The 22,786-nt window shown below is 46.4% G+C and overlaps 1 protein-coding gene across 1 annotated transcript; it reads left to right on the forward strand.

The window, feature by feature from the left end:
• The first annotated feature begins 1,432 nt into the window (after positions 1-1,432).
• On the forward strand, positions 1,433-19,525 carry DNAJC21 (DnaJ heat shock protein family (Hsp40) member C21). Its single transcript, XM_081090515.1, has 12 exons — positions 1,433-1,749; positions 6,198-6,291; positions 7,740-7,863; positions 8,385-8,507; positions 8,872-9,176; positions 10,014-10,165; positions 11,974-12,061; positions 14,428-14,586; positions 15,233-15,275; positions 16,140-16,312; positions 18,286-18,361; positions 18,862-19,525. The coding sequence occupies exons 1-12, from the start codon at positions 1,653-1,655 to the stop codon at positions 19,024-19,026; spliced, it is 1,599 nt and encodes a 532-aa protein (XP_080946641.1). The 5' UTR covers positions 1,433-1,652; the 3' UTR covers positions 19,027-19,525.
• Positions 19,526-22,786: the final 3,261 nt, after the last annotated feature.

Consider the following 22,786-nt stretch of genomic DNA (forward strand, 5'->3'; position numbering starts at 1 on the left):
TTGAGAATTCCTCATCGCCCGAGTCCACGTTCATTTAGAAGCCAACCCGTTTAATAAAGATATTCCTTTAGACTGAAGTTTATGTCTAGTGTAATAGTTGAATTTTCTATGCAATGTTATAGGCAAAAATAGATCCCTTTAAGGAAAAAGGCAAGTGACTCAGAGGTTGTAAGCAAAATAAGATGTAGTTGAAGGAAGAAAAAAGCCCTTTGTTACTCCCTCCCCACCCGCCCCCAACACCTAATTCCATTCTCAGAGGGGGGAATGTTCCCATTTCTCCCTGCTTTCAAACTTCTCAATTCCTATGCACTAGCAATTTAAAAACCAAGGTTGTATAGTACCTTCTTTCTTTGGAAAGCAGGCAAGTGCACAAGTTAGAGGTTTGATTGGATCGTGCTGTGTGGATAAACTTGGTGAAGTTTAGAGATGGTTTGTTTTGATTGTGCAGGGAGCAGGATATATCTTCCTAAACTTTCAGCACCCCAACTTTAAAATAAGTGTCGGGGAGCCCACCCTTCTCTAACGATACGTGAGTTACAAATAAAGCCTACTAGTAGCTGGTGTATGTGAACATTCCACATTACAGTGAAATATGTTGCTGTGTTGGTGCATTTTAATGAGAATTAGGTTACTATTTTGACACCTTACCAAATTGGAACAGTTGTACAGATCTTCCATCCTGTAATACAATGTATCTGTTAGATCAGGAAGACCTAGTTAAATACTATGCTTTAACTGCAATTCTTAACCTAAACCAATCTTGGAAATGTGGTTTAGAGGCTAGAAAGTTAGGATTAAGGAGTGATGGATGGGGGGTCGGTACAATTTCATTCCTACTGGTGGTTAAACATTTAGTATGTTATTTTAAAAAAGTGATGCTTCTCTCAAATTTAGTTTAAGTTATCTTATTTGATGTTATTCCTATGCCTATTGGTCAAAATGGGAAATAGTGGTCTCATTAAATGGCAGCTGAAGAGAATGGAAGAGTTAAAAAACTGGTGTTTCTTAATTGTTCGGCCCAACCGAATTCTGGCATTGGTTAGTTGTGGAGGCTTGAGCAAACTACTGGACTACTTCCGGCATGAGTCGCCTCGTCTGTAAAAACGGGGCTCAGTTAAGAAATTATCATCAGAACCACAACCAGATGTTTTCCAGTTTTCTTCCACCCATTTCACCCCCAGGACGGCCGCCCAGTTAGTGCCACTCAGACCGCCCTCTGTGCCCCTCACAATGACAGCCACGTGGCCCCGCCTCCCGCCCGCCGTGGCCCCGCCTCCTCCGCGCCGAGGCCCCGCCTCCCCGCCGCCTCCGCGCCGAGGCCCCACCTCCTCCTCGCCAAGGCCCCGCCTCCTTCCCCCAGCTTTTTCCGGCGCAGAGCCCGCCCTCCTCCCATGCGGAGCCGCGGCCGCCGGCGCCGCCCCCTCCGCGCATCCGCGTGCCGCAGCCCGCGCCGCCCGACCCGGCCGCGCGCCTCCGCCGCCCCGCGCCGCCGCGCTCGCTGGCTGGCCCGGTGGTGGCGTCCGGCTCCCGCCGCGAGAGAGGACAGTCCGGACAGTCAGTGCTGCCACCACCACTGCAGCCCGGGCCCGGGTCCCTGCCCCGCCCCGGGCTCCGGCTCCGGCCCCGGCCCCGGTCCCCCGCCCGCGCGGGCGATGAAGTGTCACTACGAGGCGCTGGGGGTGCGGCGCGACGCCAGCGAGGAGGAGCTCAGGAAGGCCTATCGGAAGCTGGCCCTGAAATGGCACCCGGGTAACTCCGCCGTCCCGCCCTGTAACTCCCTTCGCCCTGGACCCCCTTCGCCCTGGACCCCGTGCCCGAGACCCCGGTGCCCGGCGGGTGGCCCCTGCGCCGTCCCCCCGCCCAGCCCCCGGTGGACGCAGCCCTCCACCCAGGCTGCGCTCGAGCTCCGGCACCCCGTCCTTTCCAGGCGCCACCCCGCCGGTGCCCACAGCCCCTATGGCCGCTGGGTGGGGAGACCGCGCCCCGGGGACTTCGCCGGCTCCTCCCAGCGCCTCGCGGACCCCGGATCCCGGGCGGCGGGCGGCGGGGTGAGGCGGCCCTGGCCCCGCCCGGACCCCGAGTCCCCTGCGCCCAGGTTCCTCGTGCTTCCTCCTCCCTGAACTGGTCCCGGAGCCCCTGCCACTTAGTGTAACGATGGCTCCCGTCCCCTTGAAATCAAGGCCGAGGCCAGGACCCCTCTGCCCGGGAAGTTTGTGTCTGACCCAGAAGTGTCTTCAGTGGCGCGGTTTTCATACCGTAGCCCCGGCCGGGTGACTGTGGCCTGGTGATCTCCCAGCCCGGGGAGCTCGGGCAGGAGTGGGATCTCGGCATCTCCAGGCTGATAAGGGGCTTTCCTATAGGCACTGATCAATAAGCACATTTCTAGCCTCCGGGATGGGCAAGTCACTGGGTTCTGAAATGCCTCCGTCTTGCTGGGAAAACGTGCCTCACACGCAGAAAAGAGTTACATACGGGGGCACAGCGGATGGAGTTGGTCAGTGGACTGATAGAGGAACCGGTGACCCCCGGGAATGCAGGAGGAGAGGGAGCCCCCCTGGGTCCTGAGGGCAGTGGTTCTCAACCTCCCTAATGCCGCGGCGACCCTTTAATACAGTTCCTCATGTTGTGGTGACCCCCAATTTCATTGTTACAAATTGAACATAATTAAAGCACAGTGATTAATCACAAAAACAATATGTAATTATATATGTGTTTTCCGATGGTCTTAGGTGACTCCTGTGAAAGGGTCGTTCCACCCCCAAAGGAGTCGCGACCCACAGGTTGAGAACCGCTGCCTGAGGGGCTGTGAGGCTTCCCCTCAGCAGGATCCTGGGTCCCCGAGGATGCAGTTGGGAAGGGTGAGCTGAACCGAATGGGGAAGAGCACGCGGTGGACAGAAGTGGCCCAGTGGACAGCTGGACCAAAGTCTGAAAACATGGGTTGGTTTAGCCAGTTTGGCTCAGTGGGTAGAGACAGGAGTGGTGGTCCCTGCCCTGCTGGCCCATGCGGTCTTCGGGGCGACACTGCGAGGAGACGGGCGATGTCAGTCCGGTGAGGTAAGGGCAGCGTGAAGGCAAATAACAGGTGCCCCTGAGCACAGGTACCGACCCGGACTGGGTTTTGGTATTTGTGGGAGAGATGGGCCTCCCTAGAATGGACATCTCCGTGGAGACCTAATGCGGGAATACAGAGAAGACAGGCGGAGGGGGCAGGAGAAAGCCAGCATGGCCGAGTCCAGGACGGCCAGGGGAGTCGGGCCAGGTCCTGAAGGCGGGGGGGCTGGACTAGGGATTGGCTTTTAACCTGAGAGCGCTGGGAAGCCGGTGAAGTGCCGGAAGCAGGGCGAGATGGTAGGTTTGCGTTTTTCAAGTGTCTCGCTGGCTGTCGTGGGGACAGTAGGTTGGAGCAGGCAAGACTGGAGGCCAAGGGACATTCAGTCCTCAGGATGGCCACCAGGACCTGGGGTGGAAGCCTGGCCAGGTGCTAGGTTCTCCGTGCGTAAGTGCAGTGGTTGGGAGGGGAGCAGACAGGCGGGGAAGAAGGGATGGCCAATGAGTGGATCAGGAAGCAATGCTAGTTTGTCTGAGTGAGGGACACCAGCTCTCGCACAACCTGCCCTGTGAAGGCTATGGCTGAAGGAGTCTGAGAGGGTAGCAAGCAGCCTTCTCAGGGAGCCTGGCTTAAGTGGCACGATCCATGGAATTTTCCAGAAGGCACTGTATAAAGGCTTGGAAGGGAGTGAAAGAGAGCATAGTGGGTGAAGAGAAAAGCAGAGAATGATGTGAGAATGAATGCCTTTTAAACCGTGATGGCTGGATTCGCGATGCCTGTGGCTTTTTGCACTTGGTGAATAATACATCACGTGGGCTTTCCATTTTTTAAATCAGTGCTTTTTAACTTCTCGCTCTCATGCTTTTGGATCTCAGCTCAACCTGCTAGTCAACCAGGTCAGGCATGTTTAACGGGAATAAAAAGCCATATGACAGATAGAAAAAAATTATTTAAGAAAGATGTTTCAGTGAGAGTTTAGATCTTATTTTCAGGTGGTACATTAGTGGGTTTCATGCATTTAAACGCTTTAGCTTTCTTCAGACTTCTTTGGGGGAGGCGAGAAGGGAGTGGGAAGAAGCAGGACAACCCAGTGCGGGGCTGATTAAAAGGTGAGGAAGAGCCACCCACCCCCACTCCCAGGCATCACCTGCTTTGTTTTGCTGCCGTTTTCTGCCATTCAGCCTCCATCTCAACTGTGCTTTTTACTTATCTGACAAGATTCTGATTAGTGATTTGAGGAAGACTTGGAAATCATGACTGTTTTTAGCTGGACTCTCACCCTCAGGGCGTATCAGGCTTGTGTTTAGCTGCAGGTGACAGGAGGCTGCCTACAGTGGCTAAACCAGAGCCATTTATTAATCTCACATATCAGCGAATCCAGAGGTGGCCCATCTTGATAGCTCCAGCTGCTTGATGAATCGTTCAAAGACCTGCTCCATCCTCCTGACCATACAGCTGTGTCCTTGCCCCAAGTGTAAGCATTGTAGCCCCAAAGAGATGTTTATTGCTTCAGATGGGCTTGCACTGTGGACATGGATTTAGACTTGCATTGTATGCTCACAAACAGGGATGGGGACTTTCGTCCTCCTTTCAGTACTAAGGGACCATGATCTATATATATAAAAGCCTAAGCGAACATTACGACCAGCCAGTAGCTATGACGCTCAATGCAGGAGCTGTCTCCTGGTGGTCAGTGCACTCCCACAGCCAATCTCTTGTGGCTGGCCAATCTCCCGTGGTCCCTCCCCCCCGGCTGGTTGGCCCTGAGGGGCCCTGATCGGGACTGGGTGAGACGGCCCCAATTGGCCCCGATTGCTGGCCAGGCTGAGGGACTCCACCCATGCACGAATTCATGCACCGGGACTCTAGCTTTAAAATAATATTGAAAGCTTTTTGTGCTAAAGCATCTTAGCAAAAAGAGCCATGGCCAACTGCTGCCTTGAGACAGTGTTGTCACTGTCAGTTGTTGAGCAGACAACCAACCACCTGAAGGACGTGGGATCCGTGCGATGGTACCTGAGAGGAGGAGGCAGGATGCCTTGCTCTGAGGCTGCCAGACTATTGTAGGGAATACACATCTGTCATATTTTCCTCTCGCCTCTTAGAGGGCAACTATGGAGCTATAGTTTAAAGAGCACTGGTGTGCTCTGCAGTGGATTCAAATAGTTTACTTTCTGAGCATATTAGTTACCTATTGCTGTGTAACCAACTACCAGAAACTCAGGGCTTAAAACAACAAACCCTGCAAACATTCATCAGATGGACTCACACAGCTTCTGAGGATCAGAGCCTGGGAACAGCTTAGCTGGGTGGTGATGGCTCAGGGTTTCTTAAGAGGCTGTCTTCACTGTCTGGGACACCTGTTTTCAAGCTCGCTCACGTGGTGTTGGCAGGCCTCAGTCGCTGCTGGCCACGGCCAGAGGCCTCCATTCTCACCGCGTGGCTTCTCCATCGCCACCTGGGTGTCGTCATGCCATGGCAGCGAGCCCAGAGGGAGTGAGAGCCCGCGATGGAAACTGCTGTCTTCATCAGAACATCTCAGAAGCACCATACCGTGCCGTCCCCCATGTCACTGCTCACACTGCTGCCTGCTGTCGGCCAGACACACCACCCCTGGGGACCACACGGTGTGATGCCAGGAGGTGGGGGTTCTTGGGGGTCGTCTTGGAAGGTGTCTGCCATCTTGAGGCAAAGTTGCTTTCTGAATTCCATGGTTAAGGAAACACAGCTAAGAAGACTAGTATAGCTAATTAAAACTTTATTTTTGTATATGTTAATAAGGAAGACAAACAGGCTGTGAACAGAAAGTATAACCTAGCACTAAATAATAGCAGTTCTTCCTAACAACTATATACGTATATTTCGTTTCTCCTAAAAAGAAGGTGCACGCTACTCAGGGTTTTCCATCTGTGGACCCAGGGTGAGGGCTCAGGGTGAGTGCGGGGAGGCACCAGGCTTAGGGAAGCCTGAGCTTTCTACTCGAGTAGACACTTAGGTTCTGATTATTAACCATCGTCCAGTATCTCTGCCTTTTCCTTTGTTTTGCACACTCCTCATGTGTTTCTGGCCTTTGTGATGGGTGAGCTCCCTTTTAGATTTTGTTCTACTTTTTTGATGACTGAATTTCTGTGACTTTATTTTCACAGATAAAAATCTGGATAACGCCGCAGAAGCAGCTGAACAATTTAAATTAATCCAAGCAGCATATGACGTGTTGAGTGACCCTCAGGAAAGAGCATGGTGAGCAGCACGCTGTCCCTCTCGTCCTTGTGTATGTTGTTGGGAAGAATTGTCAATAGAGGGTTTTTAAAAACATTTGAATTGTTAATGGTTTTTGGTGTGTTCTGAGACTAATGTCACCTACTCATATAAAATGCAGTATTTGAGTAGGAGGGAATTCCTACTCCAACTGTCTGATTTTATAGCTCCTGATGCAGAAAGCTTGGCAGTTAAGGTAGTTTTAACTTTGATATATGAAGTGACTTCTCATTAAATGGTGTCTCTTTGGTGTGTGACAGTTTTCTGATGTCAGACACGGAAGCATGCTGACTTGTCTTTCAAAAACAGGTACAGCCCTGGCCAGGTTGCTCAGTAGGTTGAAGCATCATCCTGATACACCAAGGTTGAGGGTTCGATCCTCGGTCAGGGCACATGCAGAAATAAACCAGTGAATGCAGAAATATGTGGGACAACTCTCTCTCATCATTTAAAATAAATAAAATCAGAGTGTTTTGTTTTTTTTAACACACAGGTACAGTGTTTTAATACAAGAATTGTAATATTTCCCCTACAATTACACTCTATAAAGAAATCGAGTTAAGCTTCTACATCTTTTGTTAACGATGACCTGGACATTGAATATCATTTCCGAACAGTGTCTGTGTTGGGACTTTTGCTGCAGAGGGATAGGTGTTGAGCCTGTTACAACTGCAGGACCTGCTGCTCATCCGCAGCCCGGATGGTGCGCATGCTCTGTGCCTGTCCTCGGGGTCAGTGTGCCCACGGCCGGCCTCCAGAGAGAATGGTTGTAAAGGAAGTTCCTATAAAATCGCCTTTTACATGGAAATCACAGAGAGAGGCCTAATGTTTCTCCTCTGCTGCTGTGTGTAGGCGGCACTGCCCTCTGAGTCCTCCCGGTGCTCCGACCTGGCTCTGACGTCTAGCTTTGCTGCTTACAGGCTTTATGATTGTGGACAACAAGCTGTTTAATGTCCCTGAGCCTCAGCTTCCTGTTGTAGCAAACTTTACGGAGTTGTTCTGTGGGTAATTGCATGTGCATGAAGCTACTCCATTGTTTATGTAGACATGCTGCTAAATTCTCAGATCCCACCTGTGTAAGTAGTTTGTGGACGAGATTATGTCCACCCCGTCCTGCTCAGGAATGTTTCTTTCCTGGGACTGCAGCCACCTGCGGGGAGTGATGTGGAGATTCCCTGGCGCATGACAGTCCCTTGTGCCCATGACCTAGTGCTGTATATGCCGGTAGTGGCCTAGCCAGAGTTTTAATCAGCAATTTTACGATAGATTGTCTTTTCATGTTGACATTTTTTTCTTAAAATTTTTTGGTTGTGGGTTGGACACATTAAAATGGACTGCAATAGCATTCTGGCTGTTTCCGAGTAAGAAGTCCTTTTGAATTCTTATGCATTTCGCCTTCCCTGACGCTGCTCATTTCTTCGTCTGCTCAGGTATGATAATCATAGAGAGGCTCTGCTCAAAGGTGGGCTTGATGGGGAATATCAAGATGACAGCTTAGACTTGCTTCACTTCTTCACCGTCACCTGCTACTCTGGCTATGGAGATGATGAGAAGGTAAGGCGTGGACTCCCTTACCATTTCTTACCAAGCACTTAAGTGAGACTCTCAAATGCAGAGAATTCTATAATCGAAAGTGAAACTGTTCATTCTGAAAACAAACAAAAAGCCACCATTGCCTTCATATTTAAAGTACCCGCATATTAAAAACCTCCAATTGGAACGTAGATGTACTTACAGGGACAGAGTTTGGGGTTGTCATCCTTTAGCAATAAAGTTTTTCACGTTGCATTTTAAAATTTCACTCTGTGATTAGGCCAGGGGTGGGCAAACTTTTTGACTCGAGGGCCACAATGGGTTCTTAAACTGGACCGGAGGGCCGGAACAAAAGCATGGATGGAGTGTTTGTGCGAACTAATATAAATTCAAAGTAAACATCATTACATAAAAGGGTACGGTCTTTTTTTTTTAGTTTTATTCATTTCAAACGGGCCGGCTCCGGCCCGCGGGTCGTAGTTTGCCCACGGCTGGATTAGACTATAAAGTGTGGGAATGTGTGTTTCTGTCTCCTGCTTTAGGGCTTTTACGCGGTGTATCGGAATGTGTTTGAAATGATTGCGAAGGAAGAGCTGGAATCCGTGCTGGAGGAGGATGCGGAGGACTTCCCGACCTTCGGGGACTCCCAGAGCGACTATGACACGGTGAGGAGGGTGCACGGCCGTTGTATGCTTAGCGTGGATCAGTGCGTCTCACATCCTGGTTTATTTGTACAAATGGATCCTAGTTCTCGCTCCTATCCTGTGACTTGCTTCCTTTCTCTTCCCAGCAGCCTCCCCTTTTCTTGATCTTTCCCCCCTAATTGACTGTGGTCCCATCCCATTCATTTCCTCATTAAATTCGTGCTGAATAGAGATTGATTTTGTTAAAGCCTTAAGAGGATTGTCTTCTCCTTTGATTAATAGCAATGTTTTAAATACGAAAGATGTTCTGCGTCACTAACGTTGCTGCCTGACCGAAACCAGTCTACATAGAGGCGAGCATTTTGCCTGTTTTCTCTGTCGCCAGGTAGTCCACCCTTTCTACGCCTACTGGCAGAGCTTCTGCACGCAGAAGAACTTCGCTTGGAAAGAGGAATATGATACCCGGCAGGCTTCCAACCGCTGGGAGAAGCGCGCCATGGAGAAAGAAAACAAGAAGACTCGCGATAAGGCGAGGAAGGAGAAGAATGAGCTTGTCCGCCAGCTGGTGGCTTTCATTCGGAAGAGAGACAAGAGGGTGCAGGCGCATCGCCGGCTGGTGGAGGAGCAGAACGCCGAGAAGGCCCGCAAGGCCGAGGAGATGCGGCGGCAGCAGAAGCTGAAGCAGGCCAAGTACGTGCCGGGGGCCTGGCCGCGGGGGGCCCAGGGCCACAGCAGGAGGTACCTGCCGTGTGCCTCCACATCGGGTTGAGGCATCTTGGCTTCACCTTTTAAAGCCTGACGTTGCACAGTGCTTTTTCATCTGCGAGAAGGTGTTTGAATTGGATGTTGTCCTTCCGAGGCCCTTTATACCTGAGACCTTTCCAGACGCCTGTGGAAGTTAAGAGTAACTAAGGCCCCGAGCCCTCGCTCTGCACAAGGCCCCGTCCGGGCTTTTCTCCCAGCGGTTCTGGGAGCAAGTGCTGGTTTGTATCCTCGTTCCTTTGCGGGTGCGAGGCAGACAGGCCGAGGTCGCACGGCCAGCGAATCGCAGAGGCGGGCTTGGACCCGGGGAGTCAGCCCAGGGCCTTGCTTTTAACCGCCACCCAGGACTGCCTCTTAGTCGGTGTACTCTCAGCTATCTAGTCTCTTCTAGTGCCTTTAAAGGGTTGTTGTTTTTGAGTTACTGTAAAAGCATTGTGTCCAGAGCATTACGGCATTCTCTAAAAAAAACGACTTCTTAAAAATTCTTCCTGCCCCACCCCTCAACTTTTGAAAATTAGCACTTACAACTTAACATCGCTTGAAACCATTTAATGAGTTGCTAAGAGTTATATGTTTCAAAACCCATTATCTAGTCGAACAATTAAAATCAACCAGGACAGCTAACAGTTTTCCAGTGACTTTGCCCTTTAACTTGGGGTGTCAGCGTTGGGGGTGGGGTGGGGGTGGTAGGAAGCTCTCTGGGGATGGACTCGGAGCCTGAAGGGTCGGGGAGCGCAGTGCGGAGACTGTGCTGTCTGTGTCTAGACTGGCCGAGCAGTACAAGGAGCAGAGCTGGATGGCGCTGGCCGACCTGGAGAAGGAGCTCCGGGAGATGGAGGCGCGGTACGAGAAGGAGTTCGGAGACGGCTCCGAGGAAGACGAAGCGGAGGAGCACGAGCCCAGAGACAGGCAGGATGGTAACTGCACTCACTGGGACGCTGGGAAGTCATGTTTCTGTGCACAGGATGCACTCGGGTGCTCACAGGGGCCTGGGAAGGGATAAGACAGTGGAATGGGAGCGTGGAGGGAGGAGAACCTGGGACACCTGTTCCAGCAGCTGTTGCCAGAGTTTTCACATCTGTTTGGTTTAAGTGAAGCTGGGACTTTGGATTTTTATGTGACCTCTCCCAGTTTTTAAGTGTGACAGATAATTAACATGAAAAACAATACTGAATGGACCAAGGAAAGGTTGTCTATTGAAGCTGGCTAATTCTGGTAAACTCTTTTCTGACAAATTGTTTTAAACAATTTGTGCTTCTGGCCGTATACATCTATAAAAGCATAATGCTAATTAGACTGGACGTCCTCTGGAAGACCTTCCGGACAAAGTCAGGGCTGTGAGGGAAGCCGGTGCCAGCAGCCGGGGAAGGAAGGCCTGCTCTTGCACGAATTTCGTGCATCGGGCCTCCAGTATGTTGATAAATAGGTGGACATGCTGACAGGTGTGACGTGACTGCAGACTGGTTATTTTAAAAAATGCAGTTAAGTAGTAGGTCACGTTTTCATAGCAGCTCTTTCCAGAAAAGCTGCTGTTGTGTGGGAGCCTGTGTGGTGTGTATACATGGTAGATTCTCCCTTTCATTTGTGACTTCATAGAAGGCGCTTGGTGCACTGACATACCTACAGGTGTGCTGTTTCAGACTAATAAACCAAGTGATAAAATGACCAACTTTTAATTAATCAAAATGACTAGGAAATGGAATGTTTTATTAATAAATAAGACGTAAATGTGAAAGTGTTTGGGAAATTATAAACGCTCTACAAACGTGAGGTGGTGTAATTACGTAGAGTTAAATAATTTATAACATGCTTTCACATACATCATTTTGCTGCTTGGCCCTCCCACAATAGCCCCTAAATGTAGGTTTTGCTCATATAATTGGCTGCATTTTCCTAAAGAAGAAACTAAGACAGAAGCTGTGGCATATGCCTGGGTGTATATGACCATTTTAAATCCAGATTTTGGCTTCAAATCCAGCATTCTTTATTAACTCTTTGATTAATCAAAGCTTATTTCATGTATATGATATCTTGAAAGTGTACCCTTAATTAGACAGTAATACCATATGCTGAACTTTGCATGTATTCTGATCATTTATGATTTTAATGAGATTGTCCTTCAAAACCATATTAACATCACTTTTAATATTATTTCCTATAAAGATAGAAGATGGTATTGTGCAAAGACTTCATTGCACTTTTTAATTGCTTAGATTTTTGGACTGTATAGGTAGTAATTATTCCAGTGTAATAAATCTTCAGGCTTATAAAAAATAGTCTGTAGAGACAGTGTTAAACTTTACATGTAGTATGCTATTTTATGACTTGTCCAATAATGACAGAATGTTGTGAGCTAAGTTTATTTAAGCATTTAAGAATAGAGTACAGTTATATAAATGTGTTTGTACCAAATCTTGCTCAAGAGGGAAGTTAAAAACACCTTGTTGAAAAAGTTGCTTTGTGGTAGAACTATGGACATCTGGTTTTCTGAACTTTGCTCACTCCCAGGGTTCTGAGAATTTTTTGTCTTTTGAGTAGACTTATAAAGAGAAATAGAAAGTTAAAGGGACTTTTCATCTCTTATAATTTAGTGTTGCTTTTAAAGTGTCAGCTCGAATCCTCTAACGCCATTGTTTTCCTTGGTAAGGAAGTAAACGTTATGTTAGCATGTTGTGGGTCTGTGTTCGAATGGCACAGGCTTCTTACTGCGACCTCTTTCCTGCAGGGAAGGACAGCGACGAGGCCGATGGCGTGGAGCTTTATGAGGGACTGTACTGCCCAGCGTGTGACAAATCTTTCAAGACGGAAAAGGCGTAAGTTTGAGGTCTTTGAACTCACCTTTTCTTTTGAGGCGAGTGTAACGCTTTGCAAGTCCTGAAAAGAAAATGCTGCTGGTAGCAGCTCCCTAGTCCTCACAGCATCCTGGGGAGAAGGCCGTTGTAGCAGCAGGTCAGCCCCTGGAGTGACCAGTCATGCCAGCATTCCTGTGGGCAGCTGCTTTGTAAACATGCACGTGGTCTTCAGAAAGAAATGTTGCTTTTTTGGCAAAGAAGGTGCAGTCATATGGGCCAAGAGGCTACACCATCTCTCTCTGTTGGTGGCAGACTCACTTCCAGCCATCGCTGCCATTGCTGCCACCCAGGAGCTTCATCGTGTCCTTCAAGGGGACATTTACTCATTTCCTGAGGGGAGGAGGGGCTTTATTTATTGGTTCCTTGATCTCTTATTTTTTATTGTTTTTTAATTATTTATTATTATAATGTCTAAAGTTTTACATATGTCTCCTTTCTCCCCAGTTGACCACCCCCCCACCACCACCACCAGCCGTTCCCACCCCGGGCAACCCCCCACCGCCCAGTGTCTGTGTCCAGTGGTTATGCTAATATGCATGCATACAAGTCCTTTGGTTGCTCTCTAACCCACCCCCTCCCCTACCATCTGTCTCTGATCTATTCTTGTTCATAGAATTATGTTGATCATTGTATCCCACATATGAGTGAGATCATGTGATATTTATCTTCCTCCGACCGGCTTATTTTGCTTAGCATGACATAGGTACGACACCTGAGGGAAAGAGCGAGGGGCGAGGAAAAGCACAGGCCTGCTCCCGGGCGGGAGAGCGCGGAGGCTTGCCCTTGCAGGAACAGTGGGGACAGAAGTATTGAAACGGCTACTGGTATAAGGAGAGTAAAGAATAAGGGGGGAATGTAGAACCAGCAAGGGAAAAAGCAGCAAAGTACGTGCAGAAAGGAGAAAAGGGGACCAAGGGATGACAGTGAGGATGTGGGCGTCAGAAACGGTCTGTCGGGATGAGCCCCGCGGAGGTCATGGAGCAGTGAGGAGTGGGCGAGCTGGAGACGCAGCACAGGAAGCAGCCGCAGGGAAGGAGGTTTAAAAAGCCCTGTTTACTTGGAAGTGACATCGAACTCAGACCAGTCGCGAGGACAGCGTGTAGGGCCCGCCACTCACGGCTGCCAGGCTGCCCCATGTGCGTGTGCTTGTCCCGCTACACACGGTTCTGAGTACGGGACGTGCAGTGCTCCTGGGCACGTTCTCTTACAGTCAGCGTGCAGCTGTCAGCGGGAGGAAACGGTGCCACTGACACGGCACGTCTGTCATTTCCTGCCGTTTTCCACTTTCGTCAGGTGATCCTCGTCGTGTCCCGTGTGGCATCTTTCTCACTTGGATCTGGGACCCGGTCGAGGGGCATGTACTGCGGTACACGTGTCACACGGTCACCAGCATGTGGCTTTCTGCTGTAAACAGGCGCCTCACTTCCCCGTGGGCCTGTCTGTGTCAGTCTGAGTTTAGGGACTTTTTCAGTGTTTTCTCTTTGTTACTGCCCTTTTCCTGCTCCAGTTTCCCGTCAGTGGTTAGTGAGAGTCCTTCCACCTGCTCCTGTGTCCTTGACATGCCCAGTCATTGCCGAGCACTTCCTATCTGGCACGAAATGTCCCCATTTCTCCAAGGAACCTTGATCTGCAGGAGATACTAGTGGGGGGCAGAGCAGCACACGAGAATTTGAGCAGATGCGAGAAGGTTGACAGAGACACAAGCTTCCTGCTTTCAGGGGTCGCTCCTCTCACAGCCAAAGGGTTGCCGACTCCATGTTGTGTAGTGTTACTTAGTGGCCACGGGCACAGAGTGTGCAGGGCACACGTGTCTGAACTCACTTTTCGGTGGTGGAGTGAGAGGGGGATGCCTCTAGACAAGGTGAAGGCAGCTGCTGGAAAAAGCATGAGGAGGTAAACTCTTCGACGTCACGGCCTCACATCACCGTCTCTCAAATCCAGGGTGTCTCCTTTTAAAGTTACAATGTGGTTTTGTACTTTCCCAGTCATCGCTCCAGGCCCCTGCAAGTAATCAGTGATTAAAGGGAAATAGAGGAGAAGGCTTGAATTTAAAGACTTGGAAAATAAAAATAATAGAGAATTTGAGGGGAAAAAAGGGAGAACAGATGAAAGGACAGAAGGAGGGGGAATTCTGGGTGCAGGAACATGGATGGAGTGCTGGGTTCCTAGGGTCCGAGGTCTAAGAAGACAGGGTGCTCTCTCTCCGTAGTCACGAACGTCTGCCTGGTTGATCAGAAAGGAGAACATTAACTGAGTCGCACCCCCAGCCACACTTGGCACATCTGACGTAAGCCTGTTGCAGTTACTCAGTTGCACTGTCCTTTCAGCATGCGGAATCACGAAAAATCCAAGAGGCACCGGGAAATGGTGGCCTTGCTGAAACAACAGCTGGAGAAGGAGGAAGAAAGTTTTTCAGGATCTCAGACGGATGAAAATCTGCTGAATGCCAATTCTGAGGAAGAAGTGGAGGATGCACCCAAACAAAGGTACTTCCAAAGATTTCATAGACATACTGCCACCCTGGGCTTGCCTGTAGAGCAGCGGTTCTCAACCTGTGGGTCGCGACCCCTTTGGGGGTCGAATGACCCTTTCACAGGGGTTGCCTAAGACCATCGGAAAACACATAAATAATTACATATTGTTTTTGTGATTCATCACTATGCTTTAATTATGTTCAATTTGTAACAATGAAATTGGGGGTCACCACAACATGAGGAACTGTAGTAAAGGGTTGTGACATTAGAAGGTTGAGAACCACTGCTGTAGAGGCTGCTTCATCCCGAAGAAGTCAGCCTCTTATGCTCGTATTTTCTGCATTTCTTCTAGTGAAGGGAACTTTATAGTATTGAAATGGTTAAAGACGTGATGTCAAATATAATTTTACACACTATATTATGACTATATTTAAAAGCAGTTTTATACCTACGTAATTGATATGCTAATTCCTGTCAATTGAGCCACTTACAATATTCTAAAATAATGTGAACATTTTCCTTTTAATGCTTTATGATATTTATAATTTTAATTTTTTTTATTTCTCTCTGTATCACTAGTGCTTAATTGTTTTTCTTTTTACTTCATAAATCTTTATAGAATCAAGTGTTTGACGTTTTGATTTATATTTGCTCTTAGGCTTTCTAAAAAACAGAAGAAAAAGAAACAGAGACCAGCACAGGTATGTTAGTATTAGGAGAACACTTTTGGTTAGAAACTTGCAATGATTGTGGTTATTGAAAGATTGTTGATATACTCAGAAACTTAAGTAGTTTAAATATTTCATTCCTGGGGTCCAAATTCAAGAGCATTACAACTCTAGATTTGCTGTTTAATGTTAGCGAAACCCTTAGTATTAGGAGAATAGTATTAAGGAGAAGGACTTTTGCTCTAATTTCATGTCAATTGTAAAACGATTAAAAGGAGTTGAAAATGTTTTCTTTTTTAAGCCCCCCCCCCCTTATATATATGCAGCTAATTTAATTATTATTGTCAGGGTGTTTTAAAATTTTGCATGTGGAATTCTCCTAATACTAATTAGCTGAGTGACCATATTTAAAAAAATATCTGGACACGTGACCCCTGGGATTTCTCATTGTATAATCAAGTTTGTTCTGTTGACAACATAATTAAAATTTCACAGAAGAAACATTTGTTTAGAAACTTGCAATGATTGTGGTTATTGAAAGAATGTTGATATACTCAGAAATTTAAGTAGTTTAAGTTTTTCATACCTGGGGTCCAAATTCAAGAATTGCCGTTCTCTCTTGGTGTCTGTGGGGGATTGGTCCCAGGACTCTCCAGATACCAAAATGCATGGATGCTCAAGTCCCTTAAATAGAATGGCATAAAGAAAATGGTGAAATACCAGAGGGAGAGCATTCATGTTTTAAAATTATCTGTTTCTTTTTATTGCCTGAAGATACACCCTTACTAGGGGGCTTGGGACATTGTCATTGTTTATTTTAACTATTTGGCCGAATAACCTAAGAAGCCAGTACTATTAAAGTATTTATTTTGTAATGCACTCATGTTTATAACCTAGAATTATGATGATAATTGCAATGAAAATGGAACAGGAGAAGGAGTAAAAGTTGATCCAGAAGATACCAACTTAAATCAAGACAGTGCCAAAGAATTAGAAGGTGGTCCCCAGGAGAGTGTCAGGGTCCCAGAGGCCGGTCAGCTGTGTGAGGACCCGAAAAGTGAAGCGAGAAGGTAGGCCAAGGTGCATGTGGTTGTCTACATCCTGGTGGTGCGGGTATCTTGTCATATGTCAAGTAGAAGCTTCTTTCCCATGACGGGTGGGGGGAAGTGGATGTGTCTATCAGTGTGTATATATCCAGGCACGTGTATACAGATGAAGGGTGTTGGAGAGAATGCCAGAGGACGCGCTCACAGCCATTTCAGCAAATGGCCGAAATCACGAAGCAGTCGCTTTGATCCAGTTTTGTTCCCTTATCCCGCTGAGGCGCGTATTTATCCCTGTGTCAGTCATCCCCGAGCTCCCGTGCGATCAAGCTACTGACGAGGCTGTGCCCACTCAGCTGGAGCATCGCCGCCGGAATCCACAGGCTGTGACAGCTGCTCTCTGTTCAGGACTTGGTCTGACTGGCTTCACTGCTGAGGAGTGTCAGGGCTAGGGTGTGAATACACACGCACTCACACAGTCTCACACTCTTACATGCACACACACACACACACTCTTAGTCCCTCACACAAACATACATAGTCTCACACTCACACACTCACACATAATCTCACACAAACATACACATTCTCATACACACACTCTCACCCACACACACACACACCGTCTCACACACACACACTGTCACATACACACACTCTCACACATAATCACATAATCACACTCACATACATACACACATTCTCACACAGACACACCCTCACACATACCCCCGGGTGTCCATTGCCTTTCTGGGGCCCCTGTGATGCTGGTAACCTAGTGAGAAGTTCATTAAAAAACCTTCATGTATATAAAGTCCTTTAAAAAAAAATAAAGCTCTTCAATTTGAGCTTCAGGGATGCAGCTGCTGTCTTTCATAACATGATAAATTGTTCTCTAGGAATGTCACCCTAAGTGCTCTTGGGTATATTTGTGGCATATCTATGATGATACTTAGTAAATTAGTAACTTTTAATCTGTAGCCTGTATGCCATTATGTCCTTTCCTTGATGCTTTCAAAGCTGGCTGAATGCTGCCAATGTTGTGTTACACCCTAATCAGCGCTATTGCGGGCCTGGTTCCTGACCACCACAGTAAAGCCCGTTGTAACCTTTTTGCTGTGGAGGGTCTTAACTTCGGTTTGTAAAAACAGCATCTGTGAAGTGCGATAGAATGATGTGTGCCTGTATAGGCCATTTAACTTAATATAGACTCTTGGTTTCTGCTTGAAGAATAGTAGGGCAGCATTGTCATAGCTCATCCCTGTAACCCAGGCTGTCTGTTCTGTGTAGTTGCACTTGGATTTTATCCTAAGAACGTGGTTAGCACACATGAGGGGAGTGTGAAATAACTGGGGAAGCTACCATTCACCTCAAGGGCTGGGAAGAGGACAGCTCAGAGTGAAAGTGGACCAGGAGTGGACGGCTGTCCTGGTGGCAGCTTCTGGGAGAAAGAGTCCGGGGAAGCCCACTAATCAGCAGAAACGACATGGTCTCTTAACAAAAGAAAATCCTCTCCGTGGGACAAATGTAACTTTACGAAAAGTGCATGACAGTGTCGCCATTTTCCTCATTTCACTTCATTGAGACACAGGCGGGATCTGGTCCAAGAAGTAGCACTTGTAGGAGCCACACTTAATGTCACAGACTATCTGTGAGGAGTACTGGTTGGCAGTGACGATGGTTTGCTTCACCAAATGGAATATGAAGTGCTTTGCTTTTTAACAAAAACACACAGTCTGAAAATTTAGAGAATTTGACATGTCTCGTTTTAGCTTATGTTTCAACCATTTTAGGTAAATTTCTTAATTGTGACAAACCTGATATAAAATGTGATCTCTAAAGTTGCTCTTTAAAGCTATTTATTTGAAATGTGAAAATTAATTAACATGGCCATTAAAATGAATGAATTAGCCATTAAAGTGCATGTCATTCATTTGGGTCATCTTGGGAGCAAAACGATAATTACTGGATTATGCTGAATTCTTCCATTTATTTGCCAGTGTTCCTACACCCAGAGGAAAGAAAGCCAAAGACCCGAAGAAATCTGTCAGAGCGCCTGCTGGGCCGCAGACCCTGGTAGGTCACAGTGTGCCTGCGGAAGCCTGTACGGGGTTTGAGCGCCGTAGCCCAGATTCCTAGTTCCACTTCCGAACGTGTGTGTGTGTTCGGTGAGCCCTCTGCACCTGCTGATACGTGTGGGCCTGTCCGCACTTTCCCTGGACAATGTAGAGTTTAGACTTGTGCCACTCTCATTGTTTCCTTTAAAGGAGTAAGACACGTATGGGAAATACCAGCTTGTGTGAACAGTTCCTGCTCTGTTCCCATTACTCTGAACTGTAAAGCCTTGGTCTAGTCTGAGGGGGGCAGGCTATTGCATGGCTCAGAACTCGTAAGGTTGACGGTGGTGGTTAATGGGACTTAACTTTCAGGAACAGCTGCCCCTGTTGAGCCTGTCTTGGTAGTTGTCCATTTTGTTAAAAGATCTTTATTTTGCGATTGTTTGCTATTTAATCAGGACATGAAAACATACTGCTCTCAGATAACACTTGCTTCTATTATTGGTTTCCCCCTCTCAGAGTGACGTTCTGATCAGCTGTACCACCTGCCACAGCGAGTTTCCATCCCGGAATAAACTGTTTGACCATCTAAAGGCCACGGGGCATGCAAGAGCACCCTCGTCGTCTTCTTTAAATGGTGTAACAAGTAGTCGAAGCAAGAAAGACAAACGCAAAAACAGATAGACATTCTGCCAACGCCTTTTCTTTCTGATTGTCTCTAGATTTTGAAACCAAAAACTGAACTGAAATCATCTAAAGAGTTAAAGTCTCAGTGATCTGCAATTTGTTGCATGTGGAAGATTATTTTTTATCTTGTAAAAACATTTTTCTGTTTAATATATATATTTTTAAACATTTCATTAGTGATTGAATTCTACTTTGCCATCTGAACGGACTTGAATATCTCAAAACAGGTAAATATTGTAAAGTGCATATTCTTGGTTTCTGCTGGCTCATGTGGACAGAATGTACAGGGAGAATTAAATTATTTTAACACATACAAATGCCCCTCTCTGTTTCATTTTGTGAATTTCTCATTAAGTGTTTTTATGTGATTTAATGCTTTTGTCATTGATTCCAGATTGTTTTAAAATTTCCATAGATTTATTTTTCCACCTGATACCATGACTCTGGTTCTAATTTTAAAATTATTTCTAAAGAACCTATTGTTAATTACTATATATTTTCCTCCTCAAGGACAATGAAAGATAGAAACTGTGTGAACATATATGGTTGTGTTTCAAGAATACTGTCTCTCCAAGGTATGACTATGTTGATTCAGTTTGAGATTTGACTGGTGATTATCGACATGCAGCTTGGCTTCTTGCTTTGATTTGAATTGTGGAGGTGGAAGCAAATTAATTATACGGCGCTTCCTCCTCAGGCACAGTGACAGCTGGAAAGTGTAGCAGATGGTGCAGAATTTATACTGATACATTAACTAGGGATATTCTGCCTTGAGCTTTTTCATCACTATTTTTAGAAATGTTTTGTTTTGTTTTTTTACATCATTCAATGGAGAAAAACGTTTTTAATGAAAGATTTTTTAAGAAAGTTGCTATTTATGCCTTCTGTAGCAAAGATGAATATTAAATCCAAAGAGATATGGAGAGTCATTACAAGTGAGTGTGGTCAAACATGTTCAGTGATGAGTCGGTTTTAGGATGGATTAAATAAATAGGCAGTTCTTTTCATTGGTCTTGAAAGTCGCTTCAAACTCCTCACTTTCCGTTCAGTGAACTTATTTCTCTCTTTGTGTCTCCAAAGGAAGGAGTCTTCAGTTACGTGTAAGCTGGAGAGCGAGCCCCTGATGCTGAGGCTTTCTGACAGCCTCGGGGGTTGTACGGATGTGGTACATCTGTGCTGGTCTTGGCTCCGTGCTTTCGTTCCTTACGCTTTCATTTTTGTCTATTTCCCTTAGATATATATGTCTTTACCTTCCTCCCCTTCTGTGTCTAACTTCTATCACTACTTCCTCCTAATTGTTTTTCCCCCTCTTCCTTGCTCCCTTCGTGGGAAATACTGGTCACTTTTCTGTCTTTGGTCTCTTTCTCCCAGCCTCCATCTGAACACTCCACCTTCCTCTAACTTGAACTAGACGAATTGCCTGTAGTTATGAAATAGGAATATGAATGCGCAGGCAGGCATGTAGTCACATGTTATTATGCAGTAAGAAGTAGGACATCATCTTGAAAGGCATTGAATGTCCCACAAATGCCCTCTAGACCTCCCTTGCTTGCCCTGTGCCAACCATGCAGGCATTTAATTGTTTCTGCTTCATGTGAGCATTGATTGTGGTTACTTGTCACTTTTATTCTGATTGACAAAAACCAGCCATAATTTTTAAGGGATCTTCATCAGTTGTGACTGGAAGTTAGGTCTCATTGCTGACCCTGTGTGCGTGACACTGCGAAATCATTTCACTTCTCAGCTCTTCATTTTCCTTGTTTGTGACAGTTCTTTCCATAATAATGTTGTCCCCATTTATCATGCAGGATTATTCTGAAGGTCAAATAAAATCACATATAAAAGTGCTTTTTAAATACAAAAGCTTTCTACATAATGGTGATTTGAAATGAGTTAAATCTTTTTCAGTTAAAATATTTGTAGACAGAAGTGAACATATTGCATTTAATGTGCATAAAGTTTTATAGGAATTTCCTTCCTAATGTACTTAGAAAAAGTATAACACTACAGGAAAATAGGACTCAATCAAAATGAAAAGTCCTGTAGAACAGTAGGCACCATAAATAAAAAGACAAGCCCGGACTGGGAGAAATGTTTGCTATACATGTAACTGACAAAGGATTAGGGTCCAGAATACATTACAACACAAGAACCTCCTACAAACCAATGACCGAGTGACAGTGCGCAGTCATGCAGCAGTTCACAGACTTGGTCTCAAGACCCATCTATGTTCTTAGAATTGAGAATCCCAAAGGGTTTCTGTGTGGTAGGTTATTGGTATTCTATTGGTATTTACTCATTAGAAATTAAAGTACTAAATTTAAATAATTTATTTAAAAATACATGTTAAATAACAATGATAGAAAACAGCTATTTTTCAAAACAATTTTAATGAGAAGAGGCTTTATGTCACGTGTTTGAAAACCTCTGTAATGTCTAGCTGAACAGGAGACAGCTGGATCCGCATATCCACTTCTGCAGCCAGTCACTGTGTTAAAGTAGATGAAGGAAATCGGACGTCACACGATGGGAAATTGGAAAAGGAGGGACTTAGTGGACGCCCTTCCCCACTGGGCCCTGAGGGTCCTCAGACAACAGAACTACTGCATTTGAAAAACGGATAAAATATACGAACAGAGAAAGCTTAAATGGTCAAACTTGAAATGGTGGTCATTGTCACTAATAATGAGGGAAATGGGATTGAGTCCTCATTTCATGCTTTCTGATTGACAAAAGGCAAAAGTCCTGATAAGATCGAGTGTTGGTGAGGGTGGAGGAAAGAGAACACATTCATTTCTTTGGGAGTAAAACTGGTTCCGTTGGATGATTTTTGAAAGTTGACCCAGCAACCCTAGGTCATGCCTGCAGTCACTTCTCTCAGTGCGCACAGCACGGGCTTCCTGGGGGCTCTGTCAGAATGCAGCTCTAAGACCCACCCTGACCTGCAGAGGGAAGGTCTGTGGTTAACAGGTTCTCAGGAGACTCATGTGCCGGAAGCTATCTATTGTCAAACACTATCATGAAAGTGCAACAAGGAACTCGGAAGGCTGGTGAACCTTGAGCTTTAGCAAGAGCTAAAGCTATGCACCGATTGTTTTATCGAGATAGTGGTGGCTCAAAGCAATTTCCTGACCTAATAGTCTCAAAGTAAATCTTTATTAATATTGACTGACCTTTGAGATTGTCTGCTACCGGATTGCCATGCCTAACGGAGGGCAAGATGTGTATCTAAAATTGAATAAATGCTAATCAGTTCAGGGCTTCGGGGAGCTTCTCCGCTAGAGAGAAGTTTCCACCTGGCTCCCCCATGATTTCTAAATTCATATTTCTGGTCTAGTGTCTTCATTTGTGTGTCAGCCCCTTCTCCAGATCCTGAACGCTTGCTGCAAAAGTGTGCAGCATTCACACTCGTGCTTCAGGCTTGAGACGCAGGGCTGTCGAGGACCCGTGTCCACATGTGCAGGGAGCCTGATATGGATGTTCAAAGCTGAACTGTTTGCATCCACGAAAAGATGGAAACTCCCTAAATGTTTGAGCAAGAAAATGGATAAATCGTGGCCTATTTATAAAATGCCAAACGGTCAAGCAGCTAAAATGGGTGAGCTTGAGCTGTGGTGTCAGTGGCCAGCCCTTGGAAAAATATTGAATGAGCTGCCAGAAGATGAAATGTATGCCATTTATGCAATTAAAAATAGTTATTTGTAAAGAGAAAATATAGAGGCATCAATGGGAAAATCGTCATTCAGAAAAGTTAGAA

This window comes from Myotis nattereri (genome assembly GCF_964212035.1).
Source record: "Myotis nattereri genome assembly, chromosome: 4".
Lineage (NCBI taxonomy): Eukaryota > Metazoa > Chordata > Mammalia > Chiroptera > Vespertilionidae > Myotis > Myotis nattereri.